Source organism: Maniola hyperantus, chromosome 3 (assembly GCF_902806685.2).
Source record: "Maniola hyperantus chromosome 3, iAphHyp1.2, whole genome shotgun sequence".
NCBI lineage: Eukaryota > Metazoa > Arthropoda > Insecta > Lepidoptera > Nymphalidae > Maniola > Maniola hyperantus.
Window position 1 is genome coordinate 4,288,346 of NC_048538.1, and position 12,938 is coordinate 4,301,283.

The following is a 12,938-nucleotide window of genomic DNA, read 5'->3' on the forward strand; positions in this document are numbered from 1 at the left end:
ATTTAGGGTATACCCTAAATTAACACATAGGCTACTTTTTATCCCGGAAAATCAAAGAGTTCCCACGGGATTTTTAAAAACCTAATTCCACGCGGACGAAGTTGCGGGCATCAACTAGTAATAAAATATAATTTGGACTTTATCCGAATTCCGAAAGTCAGGGTTGTCAAATCACACTTATATTATAAAGGCGAAATTTTGTATCTGCGTGTGTGTGTATAGGTTTGTTACCCTTTCACGCAAAAAGTACAAGACGGATTTGGCTGAAATTTGAAATAGTGATCGCTTTTGAAAGAGTTCTCGCGGGATTAAAAAACCACTATATCCTCGCGGACGAAGTCGCGTGTATCATCTAGTTACAAATATAAGTATGTAGGTCATATTGTGTGCTTAGACAATTTAATTATATACTTGAGTTTTCGTGTAACAGAAACAAAAATGGATTGGCGGAAGAGGAAAAAGAAACGGTTTAGACTCGCAAAAGCTTCTCGCAAAAGCAAATCCTTTGCAAAGAGGAGATCTATTAAAATTCATCAGAATCTTTCCAAACCATAATATTATCTTGTGATGATAATGCCATTACTTTTTCGGGGTTATTCCCGTGCGTCACACCCGACGTGAGTAACAATGTGACTCGACGGGAATTTTATTTGACTGAATATGTACTTTTCCGGGATGCTGAATTTGATAATGACATTTATTTTCAAATCCAAAATAGCAGACATGCACTTTTCACAAAAAATAGAAATGGGTGTCGTTTTCAGGGTTTCCAGGATGCTGGTTTTGATAATGACATTAATTTTTTAATCTAAGATGGCGGGCCAGCACTTTTTATAAAAAATAGACGCGAGTGTCGTTTTCAAGGTTCTCCAGGATGGTGAATTTGATGATGACATTTATTTATTTTTAATAAATACTTATATATTATACTTCTATTTTAGTGGATCACGGGATTTTCTTTGGCAAGGAAACGACAAAGCAAAAAATCGAATTGAATTAGATTATGATGCTATCACACCGTACCATTTAGAGCCAGCTTCTGAAAGTTTGACACTGTGTTTGTAAGTTGATATTATTTAGATACTAGCAAATGCCCACGACTTCGTCCGCGTGGGCTACACAAAATTTCGAACCCCTATTTCACCCCCTCCAGAGTTGAATTTTCAAAAATCTCTTCTTAGTGGATGCCTGCGTCATAATAGCTATCTGCATGCCAAATTTCAGCACGATCCGTCCAGTAGTTTGAGCTGTGCGTTGATAGATCAGTCAGTCAGTCAGTCAGTCAGTCAGTCAGTCAGTCAGTCAGTCAGTCAGTCAGTCAGTCACCTTTTTCTTTTATATATTTAGATTAGGAATTAGGATTAGGATAATATAATTATTATGTTACTAGCTGCCCCGACGAACTTCGCACCGCCTACAGTCGATTCTTTTTTAGGACATTTTTTAAATTTTTCTCTCCATAAGAACCATCCCCGTACTTCAAGGAATATTATCAAAAAGAATTAGCGAAATCGGTGCAGCTGTTCTCGAGATTTGCGATCAGCAACACATTCAACGATTCATTTTTATATAATAACTAGTATTTTGCTCGCTGCTCGAGCTGCTAAAGCAGCTCTCGAGGTCTATAATGGCCATTTTTAATAATAAAAAATTTTGTATGAAAAAATAAATTCCGCCATTTTGAATTTTTTTTCAAGTCATCGAGTAGACCTTCGGATCCTGATCATCTCTTGCCAAGAAACTACTCTTCCATCTTTCATACCCTCCGAGATGGACGCCGATGAAATTTGTATGGCGGCCATCTTTTTTTCGGAATTTTAAATTTTTTTTCCAATTTTTGGCAATTGGATGAGGTTTCGAATGACATTTGGTCGAGCACCTCCCACCTATCTTCGATACCTAAAGCGTGCCCTTCACCCGTCTCCGAAATCCTCAATCATCAGCTCCCTCCATATGTTACCCTAAAAGAATCTTTGTCTTCTATATGAAACCATAAGTGAAAAAAAAAAGTTTCATACAAAATTTTACAGGAGGAAATTTTTTGATAATCTCGGCCGCCATCTTGTTTTTCCAATTTTTTTCACTTTTTCTAAAAATCGTTTGCTAACATCTAAAATAACTGCAAGTTTAAACAAAATCGGTTGAAAAACAAAAAAGTTACAAAAGTCAGGTCGGCCGCCATCTTGTTTTTCTGAAATGTCATAATTTTTCCCTACTCGAATCCCACTTCTGAACATATCTCCCATACATTATTATATCATTTTCTGTCTCTTTCTAGGAGAACAATTATGTCAATGAGTCAGTCAGTCAGTGGTAATTGAGCTATATATAGTATAACTAGTATTTTGCTCGCTGCTCGAGCTGCTAAAGCAGCTCTCGAGGTCTATAATCGCCATTTTGAATAATAAAAATTTTTGTATGAAAAAAAAAAATCCGCCATTTTGAATTTTTTTTCAAGTCATCGAATAGACCTTTGAATCCTGATCATCTTTTGCCAAGAAACCACTCTTCCATCTTTCGTACCCTCCGAGATGGACGCCGATGAAATTTGTATGGCGGCCATCTTTTTTTCGGAATTTTAAATTTTTTTTCAAATTTTTGGCAATTGGATGAGGTTTCGAATGACATTTGGTCGAGCACCTCCCACCTATCTTCAATACCTTGAGCGTGCCCTTCACCCGTCTCCGAAATCCTCAATCATCAGCTCCCTCCATATGTTGCCCTAAAGGAATCTTTGTCTTCTATATGAAACCGTGATTGAAAAAAAAAAGTTTCATACAAAATTTTACAGGAGGAAATTTTTTGAAAATCTCGGCCGCCATCTTGTTTTTCCAATTTTTTACACTTTTTCTAAAACATGTTTACTAATATCTTCAATAGTTGCAAGTTGTAACAAAATCGGTTGGAAAACAAAAAAGTTACAAAAGTCAGGTCGGCCGCCATCTTGTTTTTCTGAAATGTCATAATTTTTCCCTACTCGAATCCCACTTCTGAACATATCTCCCATACATTATTATATCATTTTCTATCTCTTTCTAGGAGAACAATTATGTCAATGAGTCAGTGAGTGAGTGAGTGAGTGGTAATTGAGCTATATATAGTATAAAATATTATAGAGATTTACTATTTGTTGTCAGATTTGTCAATGCTGAATTATGTTGTATTTTAGTGACTCAAGACATTCCTTTTAGAAGAAAACAAGGAAAATAAAATGAATGTGCCCAATATAGTACCACTGAAATCCAACATGATGCTGCAACATTCAATTCTGTACTAAATATTGAAAGGTCTACCCATACCATACTTGTAAGTTGTTATGCTATGTTTTTTGCATACATTCTATATAGATAATACTCACAATATATTTATGTTGATTGTATGTTTATTAATTCCAGAAATGAAATGGAGAGCTTCAATAGTTCTGCGTCGAATGATACATCTAATGTGACTGTTGAAACAGAAAATGATACATATTGTGTTTATGTGTGTAGTGGGCTTTTAGAGGGAAATTGAATTGTACCTACTTCCTACTTATAAAAATAAAATTTTCATTTTTGAGATCAAAGTGGAATTTATTTAGACTTTTTTATACACAAGTAGATGGTATATATAGTTTTTAGTCGCTACTAATAGATAAGTGTAGGCAACAAAATTTATTTTCACAGACAAACGAATGTGTAATCATGTGTTCCTAATAGGTAATCCGCCAGCACAGAGAATTCAACTCCTAGAGTACGCATATACAAGGATTTACATGAAAACAAAATCGTAAAATGTTGGCGGGGGACAGGGGAGAATGCTTTGTTGTGATTGGTGGACTGACTAATAAAAACAATGTGCGGAATGAGGGTACCGAACGGGCGTGGGCGATGATTCATTTAAAATTCCGTGGGATCACCACGATTTAGCAATGCAATTCCTTAGGTACAGCATCAGGGTCGAGAAGTGGGTCTTCGAGTTCAATGATAAAGTCTTTACTTGGTAGATATAGGTACCTACCTCTCAATATCAATTTATAACCGACAGTTTCAAAATCCCATAAGTTTTGGTGGTCATGTCCCCTGCAGCATCAGGATTGAGGAGTTGAAATCCACATTTTATATAGGACAATGTTGCAAAGTTTCTTTATCAATTAAAAAAAATACGCAAATCGGTTCAGAAATCTCGGAGATTTCTGTGTACATAGGTAGAAAAACACAACTCCTTTTTTAAAAGTCGGTTAAAAAAGTATCCTTTGTTAATCCTCTACTTGTCTGTAAAAGTCCCGTCAAAATAGGTTCTGCCGTTCCGAAGATTAGCCCGTTCAAACAGACAGACAGACAGACAGTTTTTAAAAACATTTGATTCAGCTGTTATGGTACAGTTCAAATAACAATATTATGAGCTTGCGGTAGTTATTTCGAAATTACAGACAGACACTTCATAGAAGTATGGATTTCTATAATATAATATAAGTACGAGTTGTTTATACACGCTGAGGTAGTAGTTACCTAATAGGTATGTATGTAAGTGAGATTTTATAGTATTCATCAAAAGATAAGTAGGTAATCATTATCATTCAAAAAAAATTTAAAAATATCTATTTCAGTAGGTAAAACAATTTCACATAGTGCGTAGTAATTGAGACCATCCCAGTAACTGTTTTAGTATTGCTACGAGTACTCGTGGCAGGCGACCCCGCTCTTCCATAAAATCTTATACAATAATAATTGAAATAAGTAGTTCCTTCATAAATCATATATTTACAAAAATTCATCGGTGACATCTGTCCAACTATCTGTGTGCCATCATCAATATATCTGGACGCTAGTGTGAGCGCATGCACTCGCTACACTGCTCATCACTGAGTCTATTTCTTTCTATCACAATGTTAGGTGAAATAGCATACAGGTTACCCACGTGGGCCGAGCAGTTCGGACGTGCATCCAGCGTCACCTTAAGCTTTATTTGTCAAAGTGCAACTGTGACTCAAAAAGAAAAATCTGAAAACTTCACAAATCGAAAACTAAAATAAAAAATAAACAACTACAAATTATTGTTAAAAACATAAATTTGCTTTACCTTGGACCTTGATTAATATTTGAACTTGAGGTCTACTGTTTCAGTGAATCGTGCTCGTGTTTCATAATGTTGCGATCAGATGCAGAAGTTAAATCTTTAGATAATTTGTTTGAAAATATTAATTCTCTAAGTCTTGATATATTGTTAAAAATACAAAATGATGTTGATCCCCACGACATGACATCGTTAGTGTTTCTGTTGTATGACGTCCCGGACACGGCGCTCCAACGACTAATTGTTTATCAAAGAGTGTCAAAAGATGTCGAGAGCAACACCATGAACTTACTTTATGATTGGGCTCTTTATGCACAGTCTCGACCCACTTGGAAGTATGAATTCTTGGAAGCCCTTTGTATATGCAGACTATATAATATTATTAGAAAGCTCGGTTTCAATGTATCGAGTGTGAAGAAACACTACCTCCCAGAGAATGTCTATGTAAATGTTTACATAGACCCTGTGAAAAAAGTTCTATATAACCTTTGCGAAAATATGACATCAGAGTCTTTAACAAAGTTAAAAAGAACCTTACACACATACAAGGTAGATGTGTCGGAACATGAGACATGTGAGGCTGTATTTTTAGAGCTTATGTGTCAGAAGTTCATTAAACTTGGACAGTACAACAGAGAAAGGAAAATGTACACTGCATCATATGACTTAGATATGCTCATAAAAATAATTGAAAACTTTGGTGGCCTCAGTAAATTTGCTAAAATCCTCGGGGAAGTACAAAACCAAATCAACAATCAAAACAGTCCTGGGGAATCTAAAGCTTCTGGCAAACAATCTTCTCTTACTAAACAAACTTTAAATGATTCTAAAAATCAAGCAGATGAAAAGCAAAACTATGAAGATATATTTCAACTCCTCAATGAATTACACTTAGAGGATGTACCCATCGAGAATTTGAAATCAGATAATAGAATATTACAAAAGGATGCATATGTCATTAAAAATAAAAACCGTCTTGGCGTATGTTGCATTATTAACCAGGAGATTTTTCATCCTTCCAGAGATAGTATTGAAAGGAAAGAGAAACTGAACCTAGAAGATCGTTTGGGCTCCTCGAAGGATTTGTACTGTTTGGAAAGGACAATGTCGTCATTGAAATTTGAAGTGAAGAGTAAATCTAATTTGGACCATAAGGAATTTATTAAATTTATCAAAGATGTCATACGAAATGATGTTTTGCCTGATGACAGTGTGTTTATGCTTTGCATTTTATCACATGGGGTGAAGGGCCATATCTATGCAGCCGACTGTGTGAAAATAAAAGTTCAAGACATACAGAACATGTTAGACTCTGATGACGCTCAGAACCTTCATGGGATGCCCAAAGTATTGATACTTCAAGCCTGCCAAGTCAATGAAGACCCAGATGTGAGTAACAATTTAGTAGCAGATGGTCCAAACTCAAGTTACTACTTGAGGAAGTCCCATTTTCTGATCTGTTGGGCCACTGCTCCGGAGTATGAGGCATATCGCATTATAGATAAAGGCTCATTATTTATTCAATGCTTGTGTGCAAAAATGAAGAAGGAGACAAATGAACATTTATCAGACATATTCACCAAAGTAACACATTCTGTAACTTCTTTTTGTACAAAGTTCCGTAAGGCTCAAGTACCAATATGTGAATCTACTTTGATTAAAAAGTTATATCTTCATGTCCCAGAATAGATATATTTAAAGAAAAAAAATAGGTCAAGACTCAAGAGCAAGTTGAACTTGCACTTGAAGGGTTCTGTACCATCAATCATAATATAATGTTGACTATTTTGTATTTTCTGGGATTCTTTTCTGCACTTAGATGTCGTTGTACATAAACTCTCTACCTATTATTGTTCACAAGATACAGCCCACTGACAGACATACCAACGGACAGCAGAGGCTTAGTAATTATAAGGCCCTGTTGGTACTGTTCATATAGAATGCTAAAAAAAAAATTTTTTTTCTAGAAAAATAATTATTACTTATTAAAATAAGCAGATCTAAAATGTACTAACAGCTGCTAGGATGTTTTTTTATTATCACTAAACAAAACTTTAGGGATTGTATATTGTTGATACTGAATTGTTGAATTAGTTTTTACATACTAGGATAATAAGATATAAAGAAAGAAAAACAAATGAATTTTTTAATACTAATGTAGTGATTATAGTAATGTATTCCAGCATAATACTTATTATTTATTTTGTAAGTGCAATTCTGTTAATTTAAATGATTTACTTTAAAAAAACTGCAAAATATGTCTATGCTTATTTTGTAATAAAATTATTTATCCAATAGTTTCAATATTTATTTTAACATCTGTTTTTGTAAAGTCCATTACAGCCGCTTCCAAGGCTTTTCTTTCATCATCATTTTTCAGTTTTGACCACATAGAGTCCAAATATGATCTTTGATGTTTCTGTATGAATTTAAAACTATGTTTCAATGTGGCACCTGTGTGAAGTGTTCGTAAACTGACATCAAGTTTACCAATTTTGGTGATAAAAGGTAAACTACTAGTCACAAATCTATGTGGTCCGTGTCTTGACCTGATAATAGCTATTCTTGTATTTTCATTGCAATATTTTGTTAACAGTCCTGTTTTAACAGCTGCAATACCAAAATCTCCATGCAGTAGTTGTATTTTTTCTACTAGTGTATCATGAAATATTCTTGACTTCAGTGACAATGGTTTATTTTCAGGAACCATGGGCGACAAGATTTCTACAGTCACATATCTAAAAAAAAATACTTTGTATTGGGTAACTAGTACATAATAAATAATTTATCCTAAATTTTAAAATCAATAAATAAATATCTACCTACCTATTTTTAAAGCGGACCATGACTACAAGTTTTCTTTTATAATTTAGAAAAAGGGTGATATAATATAATTCTTATTTTATGTTAATTAATTAAATTATTATGTTAAGTACAACTAATTATTTACTAAACACAGCTATATTATGAACCACCGACCAGAAATAAAAGTTATGAACTAAACATATTTTTCATAAACATAACCTCAAAGCAACTTGTATAATATCTTTTTTTTTTTTTTTTTTGTCTGGCTTTACACAGATTAGCCAATGTCAGGTTTGTTATTTATTAAATGTATAATATCTCTACATCTGCATTGATCTGTATATTATCTATGTTGAAATCTCTGCAGTCTGTTGAGTGCTGCTGTTATCAATGTATCAAGAAGGCTCAAAAAGGCTAGAATCCAGAGCTGTACAACCAATTTAAAAAAATCAATGCATCAATGTCAAAAGCAAAACAATAATAATGGCGGTGGCGGCAATGGCATATATCCTACATAATATATCTTATAAAATATGTTATTGGTCTGTGAATGGCATAGAGAAATCATTCATCCAAGGGAAATGGTGTTAATTTAAAAAAAACCGGCTCAGTGCGAGTCAGGCATAGAGTAGGATGTATATAGGGTAGAGTCAGGCTCGCGCAATGAGGGTTACGTACTACAGTCGTATTTTTTCGACATTTTGCACGATAATTCAAAAACTATGATGCATAAAAATAAATAAAAATCTGTTTTAGAATGTACAGGTGAAGACCTTTCATATGATACCCCACTTGATAAAGTCACTCACTTCGAAAGTTGAAAATACCTACCTACTAATTATTAGTTCATGACCACAATTTTTTTTTTTTTGTGTGATCTAACCCTAAATTCACGGTTTTCAGATTTTTCCCCAAATGTCAGCTATAAGATCTACCTACCTGCCAAATTTCATGATTCTAGGTCAACGGGAAGTACCCTGTAGGTTTCTTGACAGACAGACACAACAAAGTGATCCTATTAGGGTTCCGTTTTTCCTTTTGAGGTACGGAACCCTAAAAAAGAAAACTGAAGCCACAAAGCTTATTTACTGTGGTAATGTTAATTATTTATTATACCCAACTCCCAAGTAATATCGGTCGTAAGTAGCATTCTATATTTACATTAGAATTCAAGAATAAGAATATCAGATCAGAAGTATAAAATGGGATTTCTTCACAGATGCGGTTCAGGGAGGTCACCATATTTAACGATATCATTATCAATAATGTGCACTCAGCACTGCAAGTGTGCAGGGCGCAGGCCAGTTTTTTATCTTGTCTTAACATTAAATGTCCAAGGTTATTATTTTATTGCTTTTATTATGTAGGTACTATCTATCTGTCTATTATCTCAACTTTTGATAGCTAAGCATTTTAAGCAGTGTGTTGTGTGTGAATGTGTCTGTAGGACGCAAATTATAGGAATAAACAAGGTATTTTTTTTAAACTTTACCATCAACCAATAGTAATTAATATAGGTACTTATCTACATAACTAATTAGCATACCGACTTGCAGGATTAGTATCAACAGTGTTGTGTTGTGCAAAGATATGGAAATTGCTTTATAAACATGTTCTGTTATTTTAATGATAATCATTAAATTATGCTTACTGAGTTTATCATACAGCACATAATTATTCTAAACATATTCCACAGGGAGCTTAAGAACGCTAAAAGGTCTTCATAGGTATAAAAATGAATGTCGAAGACATTGCATACTTTATTGGTGTTGATGTGGGGTCAGGAAGCGCAAGGGCAGCACTTGTGGATGACAAAGGTCATGTGGTGAGAACATCGGTCAAGGAATTACAGACATGGAACCCAAAAACAGATTATTATGAGCAATCTTCAGATGATGTGTGGAAATGCTGTGAACATGTTATAAAGGTTTGTACTTATGAATATTTAATAAGAACAAACTGGTAGTTATCATAATTTTGTTCAAGTGGAACGTTTATCATCCGTGGGATATTTTCTTTTGGTAAAAGTAATATATTCCTCCAAAATACAAACTATCTATACCAATATTAAGAGGTAAAGTTTGTAAGTTTGTTTGTAGGGGGTAATCTCAAGAAAACATAATATAAACAAGACAAACACTAACAAACTATAAACTAAAAACAATCGTATGCAAAGGCGGCCTTATTGCTCAGAGCAATCTTCACCAGGCAACCTTTGATGAAAGGAGAAACTAGTTGGATAGTACGTACATGCAATACGCAGAATCTTATGAGCAAAAAATATGCTAGCCCTTCTGTTGTAGTATCCGTATATTTAAAATTTTATCTGTCTTATTAATTTTATATTTATTACAGAATCTTATACAAAATGTTAACACATCAAACATAAAAGGGATTGGATTTGATGCTACATGCTCTCTTGTAGCATTAGACAAAAATAGAAATCCCAAAGCAGTGAGTGACTCAAATAGTAACAACCAGAATATAATCATGTGGATGGATCACAGGGCTCAGGCTGAAGCAGATTTTATAAACAAAAGTGGTCATGAGATCCTCAAGTATGTAGGTGGGAAAGTTAGCTTAGAAATGGAGATGCCGAAGCTTCTCTGGCTAAAAAAACATATGACAGAACAATGGGCAGACTATGGCTACTTTTTTGACCTCCCAGACTTTTTGACATGGAAGGCAACTGGTTCAATGAGTCGATCTTTATGTTCGTTAGTCTGTAAATGGAATTATGAATGTCCCATTGAAGGGGAAAAAGGTTGGAATTTAGATTTCTTAAAAAAAATTAGTCTTGATGATTTAGCTGATAACGACTTTGAAAAAATCGGAAGTATAGTGAGGATGCCGGGAGACTACTGCGGAGGACTCACCATGGAAGTGGCAAAGAATCTTGGACTAAAGCCTGGAACTCCAGTTGCCACATCCATCATTGACGCGCATGCTGGAGGTTTGGGTATGATCGGAGCTAAAGGAGAAAATATTGACAGAGATATGTCCAGTAGATTGGGTCTAATTTGTGGCACATCTACCTGTCATATGGCTGTTAATAAGAATCCTGTATTAGTAAAAGGTGTATGGGGGCCCTATTATAGTGCGATGGTACCTAATATGTGGTTAAACGAGGCAGGACAAAGTGCTTCTGGCATGTTACTTGATTATATTATATCCAGTCATCCAGCTGGCAATAAACTTCTCCAGCTGAAAAGTACTGGCGAGTATGTTATTAGCCAACTATTAAAAGTATAAAATATATTTCTGTCTATCAAATTTGTATAAAACTAATTATTTTTAGAGTGCGTAACCATTTGAGAGGATTGCTGTCAGAAATGGCCAGACATCAAAAGCTTCATGATGTAAGCTTGCTGACCAGAGATTTCCATGTATGGCCAGATTTCCATGGTAATCGCTCACCATTGGCTGATCCTACAATGAAAGGCATGATTGTTGGATTGACTATAAATAGCAATGAAGATAATTTGGCTCTACTTTATCTGGCCACTATGCAGGCTCTGGCAGTAAGCTTATTTATGATTAACGTTTTTAGAATATTTTTGTAGACCTCAAATTTACTATGTCAACATATTTTTTGCCGAAATCCTCTTGGATTATAGCTACAAACATTATGGTAAAAATGCCAGTCTTTCACTAGCTTTTCTGCAAGCATTAATCAATATTACTTTTCTTTTTCAGTATGGTACAAGACACATAATAGACACGTTGCTGCTAGCAGGATATGCGCCATTCCAATCTCTGACAATATGTGGAGGAATCACAAAGGATCCCCTGTTCATCCAGATTCAAGCTGACTCAGTTGGCTTGCCAATACTACAACCACATGAAAAAGATTCTGTTCTTGTAGGGTCGGCTATTTTGGGAGCAAACGCTTCGCGTCATTTCAACAGTGTCCAAGCAGCAGTACAAAGTATGGGTGGAACTGCAGACGTGGTGCACGCGAATCCAAATGTTAAATCATTCCATGATAAAAAATATGAAGTGTTTCTAAAAATGTTTCAAGATCAAGTAGTCTATCGGAATATTATGAATATCTCCTTTTAGAAATGGGTAGGTACTAAATTCAGAATAGTTTAGTAGGTAACTAATAGGTAAGTACAATGGCCTGTTGTGGTTTGTGAGGGTATTTTGCAAAAAAAATGTTTATAGCCACAGACAATATTATATTTCGTTTTATGTTCCTATACTTCGTATTTTAGACAGAGCATTGTTCCTTGAAATGAGTCATTGATAAATGGTCGGTCGGGCGGGCGTAACGGATATCTTCATTTGTGTTTGCACATAATTCAGCATGCACCCGTTCTTGAAAATAATATAAATAATATACCTATTCTTAAAAAGGTAGTGGAGAACAGGGATTCAGATGACGATGGCCGGGAAAATGATGCAGACATAGATTAAGCTATAATCAATTTACTAAGTAATAAGTCTAGTTATAATTTATTTTGTTAGTTATTTTATTCAAGTTTAGTAAGCTATAATAATTAACAAATCAGGTACATTTTTAAACATGAAATGCATTATATTATTTTTAGGCATAAAAGGATCGATAAGAAAGTCGCATCACACGTGACTCTGCACGCCGCGTGCCAAGAGCGATCGGAAAGGTCATAATTTTATTTTTCTATATAAAAAAAGGTTTTTGTCATAGGCTTAGAATTTTTTCGTTGTAAATTAAATAAAATAGGTACCAACACATTTTTTGATGTGCATTTTTTAGTTGTATTTTTATTAAGTAAAATGTTCTTTTGCTTTTCTATTTTTGGAATACATTCTTTAAACGTTTAAAGCATTTCATTTTCAAGTTCTTAGTACTAACCCTTACCTTAATTAGGTATACCTTTTTAATATTCAGAACGTATTTAATTAAAAATTATAGTTTTTCCAAGGGCCTCATATTATTCTTTATGTTTTGGATTTTTGAAGTTGAAAAAAATACTTTGTCATCAAAACTCTAGAACTCAGAGCCGTAAAGCCCGATAAAAGTAATTTAAGCTCTTGCTAAATGCTAGAATCCAGGGCCGTAAAGTTAGTTAAAAGTGAATGAAACTTCAGTCTAT

At 34.4% G+C, this 12,938-nt stretch overlaps 3 protein-coding genes across 5 annotated transcripts; 2 read left to right on the plus strand and 1 right to left on the minus strand.

Annotated features, from left to right (window-relative positions):
- The first annotated feature begins 4,900 nt into the window (after nt 1–4,900).
- On the plus strand, nt 4,901–7,260 carry Dredd (Caspase-8 Dredd). Its single transcript, XM_034984920.2, has one exon. It carries the CDS (start codon nt 5,128–5,130, stop codon nt 6,742–6,744), a length of 1,617 nt encoding a protein of 538 aa, XP_034840811.1. The 5' UTR covers nt 4,901–5,127; the 3' UTR covers nt 6,745–7,260.
- Nucleotides 6,999–8,119, minus strand: Pop5 (POP5 ribonuclease P/MRP subunit). The gene is made up of 2 exons (XM_034984921.2): nt 7,882–8,119; nt 6,999–7,793 (listed from the first exon to the last, which is right to left on the minus strand). Exons 1-2 carry the CDS (start codon nt 7,899–7,901, stop codon nt 7,343–7,345), a joined length of 471 nt encoding a protein of 156 aa, XP_034840812.1. The 5' UTR covers nt 7,902–8,119; the 3' UTR covers nt 6,999–7,342.
- A 646-nt stretch (nt 8,120–8,765) lies between these two features.
- On the plus strand, nt 8,766–12,667 carry LOC117996760 (FGGY carbohydrate kinase domain-containing protein). 3 transcript variants are annotated; one of them, XM_069509637.1, is made up of 7 exons: nt 8,766–8,999; nt 9,080–9,198; nt 9,557–9,787; nt 10,216–11,081; nt 11,159–11,381; nt 11,557–11,928; nt 12,414–12,667. In XM_069509637.1, the coding sequence occupies exons 3-6, from the start codon at nt 9,596–9,598 to the stop codon at nt 11,920–11,922; spliced, it is 1,647 nt and encodes a 548-aa protein (XP_069365738.1). In that variant the 5' UTR covers nt 8,766–8,999; nt 9,080–9,198; nt 9,557–9,595; the 3' UTR covers nt 11,923–11,928; nt 12,414–12,667. The 3 variants fall into 3 exon arrangements, with proteins under 3 accessions (XP_069365738.1, XP_069365736.1, XP_069365737.1); XM_069509635.1 differs by having other exon boundaries at nt 8,770–8,999; nt 11,557–12,667; XM_069509636.1 differs by lacking the exon at nt 8,766–8,999 and having other exon boundaries at nt 9,194–9,332; nt 11,557–12,667.
- Nucleotides 12,668–12,938: the final 271 nt, after the last annotated feature.

Excerpts from the sequence above, each read along its gene's own strand:
- Dredd (XM_034984920.2), top strand. The coding sequence starts at position 5,128 with ATGTTGCGATCAGATGCAGAAGTTAAATCTTTAGATAATTTGTTTGAA.
- LOC117996760 (XM_069509637.1), top strand. The coding sequence starts at position 9,596 with ATGAATGTCGAAGACATTGCATACTTTATTGGTGTTGATGTGGGGTCA. Across the intron at positions 11,082-11,158 it reads CAGCTGAAAAGTACTGGCGA|AGTGCGTAACCATTTGAGAG; the intron begins GTATGTTATTAG and ends AATTATTTTTAG. Across the intron at positions 11,382-11,556 it reads CCACTATGCAGGCTCTGGCA|TATGGTACAAGACACATAAT; the intron begins GTAAGCTTATTT and ends TTTCTTTTTCAG.
- Pop5 (XM_034984921.2), bottom strand. The coding sequence starts at position 7,901 with ATGGTCCGCTTTAAAAATAG. Across the intron at positions 7,794-7,881 it reads ATGGTCCGCTTTAAAAATAG|ATATGTGACTGTAGAAATCT; the intron begins GTAGGTAGATAT and ends ATTTTTTTTTAG.